This window comes from Barbatula barbatula (genome assembly GCF_947034865.1).
Source record: "Barbatula barbatula genome assembly, chromosome: 16".
NCBI lineage: Eukaryota > Metazoa > Chordata > Actinopteri > Cypriniformes > Nemacheilidae > Barbatula > Barbatula barbatula.
In genome coordinates this window covers 6613849-6633677 of record NC_136779.1, presented here as the reverse complement: position 1 = coordinate 6633677, position 19829 = coordinate 6613849, and the positions used below count along the sequence as shown (strand labels likewise).

Genomic DNA, 19829 nt, shown 5'->3' with positions numbered 1-19829 from the left:
ATGGAGACAGAGAACTTGGCTCTCGTCGCACTTATTGTGGAGAAACATAAAAACTAAGATACAAATAAACAGCAAAAAGATGTCTGTGAAGAAAAAAGTTGAGAGGAGCAAAATACATTGGAAGTTCATCTCGCAAAGGCACATCTGAAAACAATCTGAAGCGAGAGAAAGGGAGGACAATGCAAAAACTGCTCCAAAAAACTGAAGGCCTTCCAAAAAATCCCTGTTGCTTTCTCATTTAGGGCTATGAAAGTAAATGCGATTCAGGCTGGCTTAAGTGCTCCCTGGAAGGGGGTTTCAGGGGCCAATACACACACACACCTAAAGAGGGAAGGTGTTAAACTTTAACTGTCACTGCATATTCAGCCACAACAATAAATCGTTCTTTGGAAATGTCAGTTTCCCCCCTCCCCAGTTTTTTTCTTTTTCATCCGCTCCCACTTTGACACAGCTCACAGCACGCACACACAACTTGCGCGCCGGTGCGCCCCTGAATCTCACCGCATAATGTGGCCCAAACTCTCTGGCCATGAGGCAGTCAGAGATTGTGTCTGAAGCAGGGGAGGCCTTTCGTCCAACCTAAACAATGGATTAGCAAAGGAACGTGCTGCAGTACACACTGTGATTTCAATGGGCCTCGACCGCCGCTACCTTCGGTCAAGTTCCACACCGAGGAATTCCCAAACACGAGTTCACACAATTGCAAATTTGACGAAACGGCCTATTCGTTCTCTCTTCAATTAAATTACCGTGTGAATATATCTGGGCTTTATGACAGAGCCTGGTGAGCGAAAGGCTTGCTAAAACAACCAGCCCGCGTCCAAAAAAAGCTCTGCATTCTACTGGCCACCCAGGGGACGGGATTTAAATCACTTCAACTTCCTCTGTACAGTTCACCTAAAACTTCCTGGAAACAGAACAAGCATGCTCAAATAAAAACAGAGACATAATTTCTTAAAGCAACAGGGATCAGGCTAACTTGAAAAAAATGGATGGAATGGAGACCAACAGGCCTTAGAAAATATGTACAGTGTAGACAACGTGTAAACAAGCATCTTTTTGTTTTAACGAGAATGCAAATTTTTCAATTCGCATTTTGATATTATCCATCTTAACATGATAACTAAAAATAATGCATGTAGAGAAATGTATTATGTTATTGTAGTAAAAGTCAAGTGAAGATGTTGTTTTAGCAGACTAAGATAATCAACAAAGCAAAAAAATTTGAGATTTGTAACCAATTCAATTCTATTGGACGGGTGGTTGGAGGGGAGGGGTTAAAAGTAAACGAGCGCTTGATGACATCAACCAAAAAAGAAAAGTTGATCCAGGGCAAGCAACACCATTCTGATGAAAGATTACCAAAACAAACACAACGTGCCCAGAATCATTCACAATAAGAGCAGGAACATGTTGACTTTTAACTGCTGCCTTCTTTCTTATCTCTCCACTACCCTTTTCCTCTCTCTCTCTCATCCTAAACTACTTTCCCAAGCTACTCTATAACGGTTCTGTGAAAGGAGGTCACATATCAACTTACCAAGATTCCCTCTCTGACCATATGACCCCTTTAGCAGCCCACAAGGCCCCATGTCATTCCATCGCTCTCCCGCTTACTGTCCCCCTCATTCAGCTCTTCCAAACCACCGTCTAAAAGCCACCCCCTCCCCGTCTGCCCATATCCCGACACTAATTGGTAAATCTGCTGAACCATAGCACACCCAACAATAAGACACCTGGAGTTCTGTCAAAACACGTTTCCCTGTGAAATAGCCTGAAGTGCTAATACAGTATGAGTCCCTGGCTAACTCCGTCTCACTCAATGACATGCACAAAGATGTGTGTGTGTATAGAAAGGTGTAACAAAAAATACTCCTAAATGGAAGTATTAATGGTACTTAAAAGTATAATGCTGTACTAGAAGCTCACAGGATGTCCTTGTGGAAGTTTTGGCCTCAACAAAAATCCCAAACATTCTTGCAGTTCTTGAACCCTCCCTTTTGCTCTCTCGGAGTGCTAACATGGCAACATAATGCGGTTCGTGTGAAATCATGTGCAGCTAAATTAGCCCAACCTGACATAACTGAAAATATGGAACCTGCACATCTGTCTGCCAGCTGAAACTTCGCACACAAACAGAAGCAAAAATGCATACACAAAGACATTATGGACGAACATTTTATACTCAAACAACTTTGTATCGTCTCAATTGCATATACTGTATAATGCAGAGATAAACTGCTGAAGTAACTCATGAACCTTGCCGAACAAGTTCTGCCAGAAACTCCTTACGAAACCAAAATACAGTTCTGCACCTACAATAACGGTTAGATGATAACACATAGATTAATAGTTTAGTGACTTATATAAACCGCTGAACAGCACAAGATTTGCATACTGTCACCAAGCTTGTAGAATCGACAAGAATTGGTAGAATGGCAAATTTTAGGTCTAAATTAGATCAGTCAAAATGATTAATCACTAATTTATTTATTTGTCATTTATAAATAATATGTATATATTTCATAAATATGTTTGTTTATTTAAATATAGATTTTTCAAATTCGATTAATCGTGATTAATTTCAACAGCACTAAATTGATCTTTTTGCAAGAAAGGTTAATTGGTAACACTTCAGTATAGGGGGAAAATATCACTATTAACTAGTTGTTATAAGCATGTCTATTATTGGCATATTGGCTGTTTATTAGTACTTATAAAGCACATATTCTTCAAGACCATACTATAAATCCATTATCCTACCCAATACCTAAACCTAACTAGTACCTTACTAACTATTAATAAGCAAGAAATGAAGAGTTAATTGAGGAAAAAGTTGTAATTAATGGCTTGTTAATAGCGAGAATTGCCCCTATACTGAAGTGTGATCGGTAAATTTTGGGACTAACGTTAACAGTTACAACAGTGCTGTTGAGATTTTCTGAGTTTGAGGAACTGACAAATTGAGTGTTCTTCCACAACAGGCTTGTCCCTGTCACAGCTTCCATCATGGACCTAAATCTGAGGCGATAAGCTAAACAATCTTACTGATCCCACTAATGAGTTTTGGCAGACCGGGGCAACCCATTATGCCCCCCTTACGAATTCCACACACAGTTTGTGTCCGTCGAGGAGGGCTAAGGTGCAATTGAGACACTGAGCATCAGTGGCCCCATGTTGCGTCACTCCGTGCCACACCAAGCTGAAGAGCAGAGCCAGACGAGCGCCGCGTTTACGTTCCGTGTCGCTGAGCCTCGTGTCAATGGACAAGGGGACAATTACAACAGCTAGACGGCCCGTCTCATCAAAACATTCTTAACCTCAACCCACGCAAACCGAGTCGCGCTTACATTTACACACACGAGTGCGGGAGCGCACACAAAAACACAAACTACTCCACCTCCTAACTTCTCGCTGGCATACGTTCAAGCCCAGATGCTACAAATGAAAAGCATCCTCTTCACGCCAGCTGCTTCAGAGAAAAGGAAAAGGAATCGGAGCGAAATAATCGCCACCATTCCGGAAGATGCAGAAAAATAATTAACAAGGCTGAAACGGGGCCTGCGAGCAGACAAAGATGATGCTCGAGAGGCATTTTGGGCTGCCAGGAACTCAGGATTTTACACCGCTGGAGTGGCGGTGATGCTTCTAGCGACGTACTGTATCATAACACAAATCCCGCTACTGACAAAAAAGCATAACGTCAAAGGCCAGCAACAGTTTACAATTACAGCTCAAACTAAAGGCAGAAGAGACAGGCATGTACAGTATGTGTGTGTGTACAGATGCAAAGCAGATCTAGGCTCACTTTACGGGAAAAAATCATTACCAGAAAACAGCAGCAACCAAACGAAATCAAAAACAGCAGAAGATTGCACTGTTATCAAAAACAAAATAGCTTTTGATACACTCTCATTGTAAGAATTTTGATATACACTTTTCATTGATTTTGTTTTTTTCTGTTGGAAAATCCAAATTAAGCTGATAGGGGCCTCTGGACAGTGGTTTGTATGACCAGCAAATGATCATATTGAAACCAACTTTCTGAAAGAAAGCAACCAGCTTACAATGGATTTTCCAGCAAATGATCAATTCATTCATTTAAATACTTAATAAGCCAGCTTCAAGAAACTTGGAGTTTTCTCACCAAATGAAATTGGTGAAGACTCAGATCTGTCTGTCCGGGGAATTCCAAGCAGTAGGGCCCCTGAAAGGCAAAGACGGACGTCCCGTGTCACAAAATGAGAACATTACACACTCATCACTTAACCAGGGCATGAAGACAATGAAGGCATGACTTTTGAAACCAAAAAAATGTCTAGCTATGTCTCAACCCTCTGTCACATATTTATTGAATCTGCTTCCTCTATATTTACGGTGTCAGGCCGCTGCCAGGTACAAGCCCAAACAGGTCTTACATACATACCCAAAAACAAAAGAGTTTTCTCTCGATTTAAGGATCTGATATTGTTAGCATGTTGACAGTGGGTGCATATGAACTGACTGAAATTGATTTTTTCTTTATTCTTACTTCACCATGTTGTCTTTTGAGAGGAAGTAAAAAATTACACTTTGTAGGGTTTAAGCTGTGTAAAAGTGATGTTAATGCTAACTGGAACACACACAGACAGGTCAGAACTGGCCTGAACTCTCACGGTTACATAACACATTAAGGTCAATGGGGTGGTGACCTTGACACCAGGTCCCTCGTAAAGCTTTGTTGCCATCCTTAAGTTTGGGCGAGAAAGTGTATTTCAGGTTTTGTTTTGATGGCTGGTAATGAACTACACAAGGCCACACATTGAGGCCAAAGGTCTCTTGACCAGCTTACAAACAGATGCAACCAAATTGCCGCTTTCATTTAGTTATAAGATTTACATTACCGTGCTGCATAGTAAAGCACCAGAAACACAGGAAAACAAGGTTCTAGAAATGAGCATAAGTAAGCTTGAAAAAGAAATGGTTTGCAGAAAGAGAGAGGAAAGGGTAAGAGAAAAATGTTGGTTCCGTGTCTTGTGCCTGTGACACTGGGGTTCTCATTAACAGTGAGGGGGCTGGGGTTTCCCAGCATGCCTCTGGCCCTCCCAGCCATTGTCAAGCCAGTCCAGGTGCACAGCCATTCACTGCGGAAAAAAGGCCAGCAAATTACCCAGCAAAACTACAGGCCCCGTGCTAGCTTGAGACAACTAAGCGTGCCTCCCCTACACAGCTGGGGGGTGGGAAAATTAACCGCATTCTGTATGTGTGCTTTCTTCATTTTGTCCACTTTTTTTAAATGTTGATTTCAATACTTGTGGTTGGGAGCAACAGATATATGGAAGTTCAGCTTGAAGGCATTTCCTATGTTAAGACATCAATTACTAAATTTGGCCTGAGCATACGTTGGATTGGTTGTTATTTCTCGCTGTGTCAAAAAGTTACACATTCCATCACTTCCTAAATACTAATTACCACACAGGAACTGTTCAGCTTTCTCTAGCTATTCTTCAACGCTCCACCCCTTCTATTCCACCTCCTATTTCTGCTTTCTCACTATTCCCGCGTTTTCCTGCTAGTGGTTCCTCACATACACATATGCAACTGCTGTGGGGCCTTGTGGGGAAATAGTTAACACTCCAGCCGCCCCCTGCTGCCTATGAAAGCGCAGAAAACAATGGAGACATTGTTCAGCCTCAACAAGACTCTGAGCGAGAGCACAATGTGTGTGTCTGTGTGTTTTAGACAGCGTGTAGTGTGCCTGTACTCTTATATGTGTGTGTGAACGTATCCTTATGCTTCAGCACTGATCATTTAGAAAACAACATTACAATATTCACAACTCTACGGTGGTGTCACAAACAGTTAACGAAATATGATTCAACTGAATCGGGAAACAAAATCTACAATGCACAGAACACGCGTAGTAACAAAATGATGCCACTGGCTTTTTCTTCGGTAACTGTGGATCCCAAACCCAGACTGTTTAGTCCTTAGGTCCAAAATATCACATAAACACAAAAGAAGTTTCCATTGGTAGCTGCAAATCAAACTGGTCTTAGCCAGAATGAAGTAAAGTGAACCAGACCTTACACTGTGCGTTAAATCAGGTATATGCTTAACATCATGAAACGGTAAATAGGGCCACACTACCGTGACGTCCGGAACCTCAATGAGCAGCTGTGCATACCGTACATGCACAGAAAGAGAACGACAACAGGACACCCCTTCCGTAATGATTCGCCAATGTGTCACAGATGTGAAAATAACTCCCATCATCCTTTTGTGTACGTGGGACACATCCTTAAGCACTTCAGTCCAAATACGAGCCACTTGTCCGCATTGTTGTCTCTAATGCAAACTATAAAAGCAAAGACTTAACAAATCACATTAGTTTTTATTGGAAATGGCAATGAGACAGAAGGCTTATAGTGGTCTTGGGTGATGTGCTCTTTATGAGTTGTGAACAGGTAATAAATGCATGCTCACTGTGTAAGGCTAAACGGCTTTGGAAAGCCTGCAGGGCTCTTAATACTTCAAACATCCTGGCACTGCCTTCTAAGGGCGTGGACTGAAACGAGAGGGTCACTTCCTGTGTCCTATAAATAGAGCAGTTTGGAGCAGCACCTCTACGGCCACATGTGACCGTCTAAAGGAAGCGCACGGATACAGGTGTAACGTTTCTATTGTTACGTTAAATGTTTGGAAGTGTTTACTAACACCTGAGACTCTCGAATGGTCCTGTTCAAACAGCTTACAATAATTTGAATACTGTTTGAATTAATTAAGCAATAAGCCAAGCCCTCTTTCTATTCTTACAATGGCCGTGTTTGACACGTGGTGTCATGGTGACGGTAAATAACCAAAAGGGTGACTCCAATAACATAAAAACATTCATAATTATTGACATCATTTACAGTCAAAGTGTGAGTTAAGGAAATCTGAATCGACAACTTTGAATCGTATGAAAGGAGCAGAGAATTTGGGATTGTCACTCAAAAAATGTCCCGAAAATGTCAATAAAATAATTTTATAGATAGCTATTTTATATAAAATTATAAAAAGCAACAGTATGTGACACCTGTTTTATAACCCGCTGTGTGAACGCAGCCTGAAGACATCCTTATTTCAGAGTCCATCCATTTTTGTTTGACTTTCTAGCTGTCTCTCAGTTCATCTACTTCATTGCCGAGCTGCCCTTTATGGTATCACCTCCGCTCTCCTGCTGTCTACCTGTGCGTTTGTACCTCCTATCATTTGTGATTGCTGGGTCACTTGAACTTCGGCTTACGTCCCTTATCTCACGCCCATCTGTGCTTTCTTATCAGTCTACGGCAGACAGGCGTCTTCAGTACCACGGGTCAAGGTGGGTAGGTGTTCTTCTAATTTGACAGAGAAGAGAAACTACTTGTTTATGGTAACAATTTATTGATAAGGCCTACACGTACGGCCGACTTGAGGGAGCAAAAACACAGCTTAGGGCATTCCACTGTTATCCATTTCTGCCAATACCAACGGTCTCCAGACAGATTCACCAGGGGCATGACGCAAACCAAGGAAACATCAAATCAGAAACACGTCAGCAGAAGAGAAAAAGGTTATGAATGTGTGAGATGAAGTATGTTGAAAAAAATGCCAAATAGGCATCATGATTCATTTTGATTGAAGTCAAATCTTGATAGAACCAAGAGCAGAATGCACAATTTTAAGATCAAATTAAATGAAATTACAAAACACGTGATATATAGCTCAATCAGTGGTTGCTTTATACGGCAATAGAGAGAAATGTTGTGTGCTGATAAGCATTTACAGCCCCATGAGACAGAGGTATAAAACTCAAGTGCAGTGTTGAGCCTGTTCTCAACCTCCTACAAATTTAATGATTTTGAGAAGGAGGGCGATACTTTTCTTGCCTTCTCTCATTTCTATAATAAGCATGGGGTTAACTAAACCCTACATCAAGTGCAAAAATACTACCTGAACAATGTAAGCATCTCATTAAAGTGCTGCAATAGCCAATTTGCGCCTAAAGTGAATGACCACAAAAATTAAATGTGAACCAAAAGTCGCACAGGCTGATTTTATGCAGTCACATAAAAAGGTACCTGGAAATGTTCCACAATGTACCATGTCTAAAACAGCAGGCAAAACTAATATAATTAGCCCCAAATCTCTAATATTAAAACAGACAATGAGAGAATTTAGACCAAATTCTACAAATGACTTTCCAAAACTTGACCTTCAAGGCATTCTGTTGATTCCAGTAACCATGGAAACTCAATAAAAGCCCAAACCCTTGTGCCACAATGGACGGACCAAAATCAAATCTGGTATATTATCCAAGGCAGGGAATCAATAACACAATGTTGAAGCATGGAAACATTATTCAATCCAGCCATGCAACTAACCTTGAAGCCCTCACCATTGCTCACCATCATTTAAAACTAATTGAGAGGTAAATACGTTGAAATAACACACTAGCAGATCCAGTGAATAAAACATTTATCTCAACTTCAGACACTCCAAACAATGCAGTCACCTCTTCCACTTTAAATTGCAGGAAAGTATGTGTCATGCAAACAAGAATAAAAATCTATCTGCTGTTTTGACTAAAATCTCACCATTACGTTTCATAAACAAAGAGCTACTAACGTAATAGGTGACACAAAAAAATCAAAATATTTTATTCCAACTCAAACTGCTCTACTATTTCCTATAGTCACTAGTCGCTTACACATCCAATCCGCAGCTACAGCTTAGGAGAGAAGTGTTAGTACACAAACAATGCAGAACACAGGAAGTTGTTTTGTTTTCACTGAATACGCTATAAAACAAAGAACTTTGTAAATGCAATGACTCTTGGGTGCTACTTACAACGATGTGTGCTGGAGATGGTGACCTGGCATCTTTAAGTGCTTGTCTACTCTGAAGACTTCCTGCTTGAACATCTAGCAGTGGCCATTTCATCTGTAGGTACTGAATGGCAGAAAGGAAAAAAATGGAGAAAAACAAAAGAAAAACATGTTAACAATGCAGAAAACAAAGGGAAACACAACATAAGAGCTAAAATATCTAAAACATGACAGTGTGACATAGAAAGCAAAAGAAAATAAATTATGCCATTGTCGAATGATGCATGAGGTGGAACTTCTTGAAACTTAATACAAGTAAGGTTAGAGTTTAATTTTATTTAAAGTGTATTATGTTTGTTTTAATCTTGTAAACAGCACACTTAAATTCATTGTGGTGAATACATTCATTTCTCTTCCTGTATTATCGTTCCTTAGCGTTTTAGGAATTCCAGGTGGACTCTGGCATTTTTCCCAGTACACATAATAAGGGTGTGGCTTCGAGTCAGCACGGCGACTGTCCCCGTAAATGATTGACCAGGACTTTACCAGAGGCAAAAAATCATTTTGTGAACTCTGTCATAGTGATCCATACCTTAAAGCCAACAGCTAAAAATAATCACCAAGAAAAACCCAAAATGCTTTCACAACCCTGATAGCACACGTTCATCCATGGGGCGTATATTTGATGTCTGCAAACGTTTTGAAATCCCTGAAATGTCGACTGTCAGATGTCATATAGACATTTAGAATATCTCTGTAAAAATTTTATAATTTAGAACGTATGCAAAATTGCTTGTTCAAAGACGTTTGTTAGATGTGTCTACATAACAGATGCTTTCCAGATCTTTAGCAGACATCTAGATATGTACCTGTCTAGGATAGTTAAAACTGCAACCTGTACCATTTTTGGTACAACCTGTACATCCTACAGGAAGTCGCAATGTCATCTCTCTTTCCTCTTCATTCTTATTTCCAGCCCTGAACCCTAACATAGAGCCCTGCTGATGGACAGTCCCAGAGGTCACATGCCTGTTATCACCCGCAGACTGCAGGATCTGCTTAGCAGACGCCTCATTTACATCTTTTCTCTTTGCCCAAGTGACCTCTTCCTCTCACATACAGATCACATGCTGGGGCCCATTACAAACCTGCTGTTACTGTCCCAACACTGCTTTACCTAACACACAGCTAGTGAAATTGACCTATGAACTTTTTACTTGCTTCCAGGGAGGCTCGAATAAAACTGATTGTAAGCGTGTGACCTGGTCTCAGACTTCCAGGGCACAGACTTGTGTCACATCAGGAAAAGTGTGAGGACACTTAACACTTGAAGCATGCATTACACAGGGTCAGAGGTTAACTCGAGGCAAACTGTTTTTTAAAAGAACAAGCTTTGGAAACTGCTGCTCTGTTGACTCAAATAGTGAATTCAAATAATCATTCAAACAATCTGTACTGAAGAATATGGTGAATTCAGTGGATTTGCATTAGGGCTTGGCCGATGTCATAACATTAAAGGAAGTAATTTAAGGTGAACGAGAGAGAAGGAGGGAGAGCAAGAGAGCAAGAAAGACATAGCAAGAAAGAAAGAATATAGAACAGTGTAGACACATAACCTTGGGGCAGTGCTGGATGCAATCTTGGGCACATAACATAAAAAATAAATTCAGAATACACTTCACATAAGGAATAGTGAAATTTTCAAGACTCGGTGCATAATGAGCTATTCTTCCTCAGATCCCAAAGCGGGACTTCTAAAGTCATTCGTTCTTGCTCAGATTCAAGCCAAAAAACTAACGGTTGTGGTCAAAATGAACCACAAATCAAAATCGTATAATTAAAACCCCTTAATCATGGTCCACATTTCAGCTCCTACTCTGTCCCATCATAATGCTTCAAAACTCTCGCTTCCTACACAGGTTTATTCAATGTACTCTAAGACGTGTTACTTCAAGCATTTTGTGTGTTTAAGGTTTTGAAAATGTGTGTAATCTTCCAAAATAACTAAGTCCTACTTGAACGAGTGTCTGCTTGTGGGAAACGGTTTATGCGTTGACAGTAGCGGGCTGAGGGCCAATTGACGTCCTGTGCTCCGGTGCTGTAGCGTTTTGTTCTGGGGTGAAAGGTGACACCTTGGCCAGCGTGGGTGCTGAGTGCTGAGTGCACATACTCTGACAGGCGTATACACTTCAGACCGCTATTGCAAATGTTCCTTTGGCCTAATCCCTCCAGCAGGTTTTACAAGCATGCCAAGGAAAGCTAAGCTTAGCCTGTGCCAAAACCCCCAGCAGCCTTTCCTCGCAGCCCAACCCCCCTCATCTCAATGACGGACACGTCACTCGGGATTGAAAAGGCCATGACCTCTGACCTCCCCTTGCCTCTGCTCCTCCTTCCAGAAACTCTCCAGCTAGGAGGCCCCCTCAACGTAGCTCAAGTGCTATTCTGATGTGACAAATTGCTCCGGAGCTCTGGAGAACTCTCGGTACCCTCCCCCAAGCTGCCTCAGACGTATCCAGAACGAGCACTGTGTCCTGAGACCTCAACTGCAGGGGCTCCTCTTTCCCCCAACCCACTGACCCAGCCTTGGCTTCTCCTGCCTGGCCTCGGCATAGCTACAATAGGAATGAATGACTCAATTGTCTCTGATAAAGTGAAAGACAAGAGAGTTCTCTAAATCCTCCCAGAGGGATGAACTCTTCCTCTGTCCCTCTCTTGCCTGGAGTCTTCCGAACTCCAGACAAGCAGAAACAGAGAAACACAAAAGCAGAAAACAAGATAGACGAGGCAAGGTGCATAATTATGTTTTCTGGTAAAAAATGTCAACCTGAACTGGATCGTAATTTTTCAGCTTGACCTTTGGCATGAAAGAAACTTAATGCTTAACGGAAAGAACATCTCGCACATGGAAAAACTAGAAGTCGCCATATCACTTCATTACTCCTGCTGCCGAAGTCATGTGCGGCACTGTGTTATGAAAGTATTCATAAGTAAATCAGAGCAAACAAAGCTGAGCAAGATAACCAAATTGAAGCCAAGTGACTTGTAAATTTTGCGTATTCCCAATAGCCTAGGCATGGGATGAGCCACCAGGAAGCGTTCCAGCCATGTAAACAATGCACACTGGGAAATTTAAAGAGACAGCAAAAAGGATATTATAGAATGAGAGTATTTGTGTCTGAGCGTCTCCACATTCACCGATACAAACATGTGACACCCTAACCATCATCTTTACGTTTACAGAAATGAGACTCATAAGATCCTGAAAAAATAAGTTCTAACGATTAATAATATAATTAATAAAAGATTTGGCCTAGGAGGTGATGCACATTCTCTGGCTTGTTGAACACCGGCAAACTGAGTTTCTGTCCGATTCAGTCGCACCCACCAACTGATATCCTTTTTTTCAATAAAACTGGCAAATAGGCCAAATTAAATCCGTGAAACAATCTGTGGAAATGGTTTTCTCAAGTGCTTGTTTCTGGGTTCAAATGGAGAACCACACAGCTAGTTTGTATTAGACTTGCGAAAAATAACACTCCCATAGAACAAGCAACAAAAAAGCCCTTTGTTTTGTTCACAGGTGCTGAGGCACAGGCATGCGTGGATACATGCAGACCCCTGCTTAATACACTCGCTCTCTCAAGAGGAGACATTTTTGGGGAAAGGACATAATAATGATCCAGACAGGCTCTTTGAAATTCACTGATCCAAAGAGAAGGGATCTGCCCATCTGTGAGACTCGTATCTCTGGAGAGGTAGAGTGAGAGAAAGAGAGAAAGCATGTGTTTGGGTGTGTGTGTGTGTGTGTCTATGAGTGTTTGCTAGAAACATTCAAATAGCCTTCATTTCGGATGGATGGTGGTATGCTGGAGGTGGAGGGTGTTGGAGGAGGAGTAGCTCAACAGTAGATGAAACTGAAAGTTAGTCTACACGAAGGCTCTTCACACTTGCTCAGTTCTTCTAATACACATTTTATGAGTAAATAAAGGAAAAAAGAGAAAAGAACACCCCACCAGCTCAGATAGCCCGAGGCGTTGTGCAACCAGGAAAATAAAGCTGGAATGTGGGCAGGCCTGGGGTTTGTGTGCCCCGGGGCGGGAGAGGGTTCACGGGGCCCGTATTTACTCCAAAGCTTGAACCGCTGGGGGGTTCTCATCACTCTGACAGCACAGAGCCAAAGTCCCTCACAGCCTGATCTCCTCCATCCACTCACCTCTCACCCTGGCCTTTCTTCACTCCCATTCTCATAAACTTCCACGGACACTGTGCTCTCAGGATGCTTCTAAAAATGATCTTCAGCAGCTTTTGAAACCCAAAACATACGTGGACACATTCTAGCTACGCAAGCTCAATTTTATGCATTGTGTCAGTGCGGTTCATAACAATGCAATCCTTTGCAAATTAAAAATCTTCACACTAGGCTCGTTCTCAATATAATCTAGTACAGCATGATTGCAAAGTACCTCAAACACAGTAGTACGAGACGTGTTCGACGCGCACACGCTCTGTTTGCGTAGCAGGTGTTGGCTCATGCATTTGCCATACAGCAGCTGATTCACCTGAAACATTGAGACCGTGTTAGGCAAGAACTTCAGCATGCAGATATTACTCAGAAGGCCATAAAGATCGCCTGCCAAGCCTCAAGGCCCTACTAGTTCTTTAAAAGCAACCAATCACCTTACAGTAAAACAAACAAACATGTCTCTCATGGCAACAGTTGGGGACAGAGTTTCTCTGTCAAAGTCCATCGAGGTTGACATAGCATTTGGTATAACTAAATTTGATTTTAAAGGGGAGGTTCACCTAGAAATGTTTTGTTTTGCATTTAATCATCCTGATGTTAATCCTAAACCTGCATGAATTTATTTTCTTATATGGAACAAGAATGAGGATATTTTGAAGAATGTTGGTAATGACCTTCATTGTATGGACACAAAACCACTCAGACATTTCTTAAAATATCTTTCTTAGAAGGAATAAAAACAGAGGTTATGAAAAACATGAGGGTGGATAAATGATGACTGAAAGTTTATTTTTGAGTGAACTATCCATTTAAAGATGACGTTTTACGTGGCTGCCTACCGGTTTGTTTCTGCACTTTGGTTGAGCTTAAAATAAGCAGCATACTTTCAACAAAGCTAAGAGAGGAGTTCAGAAATGTCTAAAATTGTTGCCATGCCTCTGCATATACAATTTCTTCCCATCGTTTTTTTCTGTCTCTCTTCTAAGTGATTATGGCCCCATATGAACGCTCTATAAATAGCCCCGCAGGCTTTTCGTGGCTGGTGTCTCCTCCAGCAGGGCCCATAATGAGACATACAGGCAGCCAAGACCTAGCAACACACCCACCAGATATGTACCCTTACACAGCCTCCAGTCTTTCTACACTTAGAGGGGTCTCGTTCCTACCTCTTGGAATCTCATACACTGACCTACTAGATGCGTGAATTTCAGGCCGGGCGCAGGGCTTGGCGCTAGGTGTGACTGTTCATAGGCCCGCAACGTTAACATTGGGTTGGCATGGAGTTTGGACTTTGGAGCTCACACTGAAACAGACACATAAACACTGACGCACACACACACACAGCCGTGGCCTTCTTTACTGTACGGTTGGGGGTCATCTTGGGCTACCGTAAGGGGGTAATTACCACAGTGGTGCACACTCTCGAGTTCAAAATCAAGACCTCCCGGAGCAACAACAACCTTCAAACAGGTTTCAACACACACAGATATAAACCCTGAAGCACTAGAAACTCCATATTCATAAGAGTGGGTCCCTAAGTGTATCTGTGCACAAATATTGGTCTTGCAATTCAGAGTGGTTGCAGCACAAGATTTTATATTTCATGCTATAACACAAACTCTATCCAAACCCTAATAGTCAGGGCATAAGGAAGACCGAAAACGTCCATTATTGAAATATAAAGGTCACTATGACTCTATTGTGGTAAATGACATGCCTCTGTTTCAATCATAGCAATGATTTTTGTTGCTGATGAAGATACTGTTTTACACATACATTTTGTTTATCCATTAATAAATAACAATCATAATCGACTAACTTTACATAACATACTCCAATAGTTTCTTATCAAACAAAACAAGGTTATTTAAGTAAAAGTACAGTAACCATGTTTTTTGGTAATCATGTCCATGAGCTCACTAGTACCTTCAGGCACAAAGCTTTTCCTTTGCTCTCAAATAAATAAATAAATAAAGGGCTGGTTAATAACACTCATTAAAATGGAGGAGGAAAAGATGACAATAAGACCCAGGGAAGGTCACGCGGTGGGCGCTATGGGCAAAGCACCCTGGGAGACGATGCGAGGCCTCTCTTCTCCCTCTCTGCACCCCACGAAGAACACCCTTCACCTCCAAATAAACCGTAGTAATGACCCGGCTCTCCGTACCCCTCTCACACACACACATAACCCCTTCTCCACCTCTCTGTTAATTACTGCAGACATCCTTCCACAAACGCCAGCAACAGACACTATCACACACAGCAATTACTGATGAATCTTTAATGCGATCTTTAACCAACTCTCCGTGGCCATGTGTTTCTCTCGAGCCAACTCCAGACCTGTGTTCCCGAACCCTAAACAAGGGGGCATTTCAACAAGATTAAATAAAAATAAACTTAGAAATGGTTTGTGTTCTATTTAACTTTCATAACTTTTGCACGCACGATGCAGTCAGGGTTCAAATGAATCATAATCATAAAAAAAAACGGACAAATGACAGACATATGTTCCATCACACATGCTAAGAGGCCTGTTTATAAGAATCAAATGACAACATGTGTAGATGCATCTGTGTGGCAAAACACCTGCTGAAAGGAAAACCTTTTAAATCAGTCAAAGCTGGTCTGCAGCCTGGTCTGGTTTACTGATTGTGGGAACTGGTCAGCTGGACGACAAGCTAAACCGGCTAGAAAAGCAGCTAGAAGGGTAAATAATTTTAACATGTCAAACATTCTATATAAAAAGTTGTAGTTCATTTACTACAAGAACTTGACACAAACCTACCCTTATTACCCACAAATATTTAATCCGCAAACCGACAATCCTGTCTCTGAAGCCTATGTACACGTGCAGCCAGTCAATCTATTTGTTTACTTGATGAAACACAAAATTAAAGATGCTTTCAAATGTATCGTACATGCACTGCTGAATGGGCATCGCTGCAGATATCTACAATTTTGAGGTGGGTTTTGTTTTTTGTCTACGATATTGTCAATCAAGGTTAATATGCACAGAAAAGAAACAGCATTGGCTACAAACTGTGTGTTTTTGTCAGCTGAGGGAAGCAGCGCAGGAAAAAAAGCCCTCAGCCAAGCCATCAAGTTGAACATTGAACTTCACAGTAGTAGCTGCCTTTCTATGCCTCTTCTTTTGATGTTACCTCCAAAGCAAGGGATCAAAGGCTTGGAGTGTGGCGTGGGGAAGTCCCAGGCTCTTAGCCTGGCAGCCCGTGATATATGCAAAAGTCAATGCCAAAAAGAGAGAGAGAGGGTGGGAATGTAAGCTACAGACAGCAGGCTTGTACGGAATGTGGCTAAATAGTGCGCTTTTCCTTTAATGAACGCTGATGTGATGCAATCGCTCCTTTCTGGTTGTTTTACAGTGAAGTGTTGAAAACAATGAGGGCGTGCCAAAAGAAAGGCTAAAGCTTACAATAGCAGCGACAGAAATGTTTACTATATCCTGCAGACAGACCCACACTGCTTCTTCCAACACACCCACCTCCCAACATTGTGACACAATCGCATGAATAGACATAGATATAGATGTCGTCTGGCTGCAACAGCTATTAAAATGCTGTATTTCACAAAGACAGACGTATGTATAGCACAACATAGGGACTAGAAATTGATGAGCACATGGAAAAACAAAACTAGAATGGAATGGAAATGTTTTGGGAGAAATTGTAGATAAAACAATTATTTTACAAGTATTTTATATAAAAATAAGGACACACATTCATCTATTCAGGGTCGCCCAATATATTGGGATACACTCCAGCCCTGCCGTGACCAAAACCGATTTGGAACATAGAGGGATGATGAAACACATTTACTTTATATATGGTTTGGACAAAGAAAGGCAAAAATGCTCCTACAATAAACTACATAGCATATGACGCTGCTACAAACACACATATATAGATTAGGTTCAGCTAGAAAAACACATATAGGTCCACACGTGCACACAGATACACACATATGCACACCCTTTCCCCAAGGCTATAGGATTAAGAGGTCTGTCTAGCTGACAGTGAGCCCTTCCTTCCCACGTAGGCTGTCAATTCCCTCTCTAGCATTCGGCCCCTCGGCCCTGCTCTGCCAGCCGGGGAGGAGGACACACCTGAACTTGACATCGATCTGCCTAAGCTTTTCCCAACACCACACACACAATCTAGCGTTCTCACAGACACCAAGAACCACACAGGCCACAAACTCGCACCTGAACGTAATGAGCAGGTAATGCAGAGACTGAGGAAAACATGCTCAAGCTGGGTGTGAAAAGGAGCAGTGATTCATGTGTGATTCCCAAATAAATCTTTCTGTTGAAAGGCTCACCTCAATGATTTGCTTAGACCAACTTGCAAAGCATTTGTAAATTATTTGATTTACAAGGAGCATTTGACACAATTAACCAGGGGTTGAAGAAAGACAAATAAATCATCATTTGAAAGCATTGTGGTATTTAAATTCTTCACGAATTGACAGCTTGAGTAATTCATCTTTTATGAACTTTTAGTGTTTGAAATAAAAGATTAAACTGATTCTCTAAAATGAATCGCAAACAAATCGTGACAATAGAGGAAGAGGAAGAGGAAATTTGTTCTGAACTTTGAAATCTCATTCACCTCACTCACCACGTCACATATCATTTTTACTACTCTGCATTCCAGACCTTTTTACTCATTTCCCTTCATCCGCGTTTCGAAAAGGCACACATGAATCTTACCTTGAACACACACAAAGAACACACAAACAGAACACATACACACTGTTACCGGTGCTAGCGTGCACACGTGCATGTGGGTGTATGTGTGGCCCCTGGTCAGGAAAGCCATGCCACTGTCTCTGCTCCAACACCAGATTCTTTAAAAGTCATGGCCTTGAGAGGGTGGAGAAAAAAGCATGTGGATAATAGGCCTGTTGTTAATGGAATGGAGGAGAAATTGAACAAGTGAAAGAAAGTGGGAATGAGAGGGGAGGAATATTACAAGCAGATCCCATTTCAGGTCATTCGGGGGCGACTTCTATACTCTTCCATCTGTGTTATTGTTAATTTACATATGCATCAGTCGGACATCTTTGGATCTATTTTTCAGCATCTAATTCAACAAACATTATGATTTTAATATATTGTTTTATTCTTTTATTTTAAATATGTATATTTTAAAGTTTTTCTTGACCAATCACACTAAAAATGATACTGTTAAAAATCGCAAAACATTAGCAATTGGTAATAAACTTCAATTGGAATAAAAACATTACATGAACGGTCACTCCTGAGCACAAAGGCACCCATGCCCACATCTTACAGGCATTGGGATGTGTAGACACGTACATCTAGATTTGCGCTGCGATAAAAATACGCAACAAGCTGCCAGCAGGGCCTGCGTCGCTAAAGCCGGGCTTCAATTTGAGCTGCAGTGATGGACGGCTAATGAGAGCAAAAAATCCATTCCGTATAACAACAAAATACCACTGACACTGCCCATCGTAGGTTCGTCTCATTCCCGAGATGAGACGTAAAAAAGAAGAGAAAAGAGAGCCGAGGAAGACAGGAAGAGAATAAGAACGAGGGAGCAGCGGCGAGAGAAAGAAAATTCACAATGATGACACGTAAGTGCAAAGAGCGATTAAGGATTTACTTTCAAAAAGGGCCTTCATTGATCTTTTTTGATAGACCTGCAATAAATCAAACCAGATTGACTCACATGAGAACGAAGTCTAATCCTTTAGTCAGATCCAGAAGAACTCAAACCAAACCAGCTGTTAATTTAGGCTTTACAAGATAAAGCAAGCCAAAGCCAACCTGATGTACCCTAGGGCAGAGGCTTACATCATCTCTGTAAAGCAATCAACTTATTGCCAGTTTGGAGAGGTAATCAGGCTGCATGCTGGGAGCAGAGAGAGGAGAGAAAATGGCAGTGGAGGAGAAAGGAAGAAAAGGTCTAAAAGGCAAAAATAAAGAGCCTGTAGCAGAGCGAGAATCAAAGGGGACCAGGAAGCAGATCAATGTTTGTTACTTGATCGACTATGCTATAGATATGGCAAAATGCACAAAATATGAGAGGGAGGCAGTGCATGCTCTATTTTTTACTTGGGCACCCTGTAATTTGTCTGTATGTTTGGATCTAGGCCCATGGTCAGTGCCACCTCGGTCATGTCCGGTCAACCACACAGAGCCAGCAAGCCATAGCCAGCCTTGCTAATTAAAACGGTTATTTTTGTTTGTACGAGTATTTTTCTTCACCAAACTTCATTCTTTTGCTGGGGAAGCGCCATCCAGTCTTCGTTGGTTACTTTGCTAATGTCTTTTTTAAGGCTCACATCCTGTTTGTGTATAAGTAAAGAACATAGGGACAGACAGAGATATACCAAGATATAGAAAGGGAAATGGGGGAGGGGATTCGTTGTTTTTGTCGAGTCACCAACGTATTTAGGCAGTGACGGGTCTTCATCACTCAAACACACCCAGACACGCATCCACTCATTAGGTTCCGTGTTTATGCCTTTAATGTTCTGTTTACTATGCACAACAAGATCAAGTCTGAAATCCAATTCCAGGTCTGACCAGGGCCTTTCAATGTGCTTCTGAGAGCGCCTTGAAAAAAGCCAGGCTTGTAGTCTCTGGAAAGTGTCCAAGGGAAACGCAAGACTCCAAACAAAACCTAGGTGAAATCAGAGTTAACGCAGGAGCCCGCATCCTCACCTCCCTCCGACACACCACCTGCACACAGGGATCACTCAGACTTTGGGTG

The 19829-nt window shown here is 41.6% G+C and overlaps 1 protein-coding gene across 10 annotated transcripts in view; it reads right to left on the bottom strand.

Annotated features, from left to right (window-relative positions):
* Positions 1–19829, bottom strand: part of tcf7l2 (transcription factor 7 like 2) — a 78859-nt gene that overhangs the window by 45147 nt on the left and 13883 nt on the right. For 6 of the 10 annotated variants that reach the window (XR_013787752.1, XM_079476269.1, XM_079476266.1 and 3 more), the window contains exons 4-5: positions 8851–8952; positions 4148–4207 (exon numbers count right to left, since the gene is read on the bottom strand). Coding sequence is in view for 9 of the 10 variants with exons in the window: in XM_079476269.1 (XP_079332395.1) it covers positions 4148–4207; positions 8851–8952 (162 nt within the window). In the remaining variant the exon portion in view is untranslated. The remainder of the gene's footprint in view (positions 1–4147; positions 4208–8850; positions 8953–19829) is intronic. The other 4 variants (XM_079476270.1, XM_079476273.1, XM_079476272.1 and 1 more) reach the window with 1 other exon arrangement.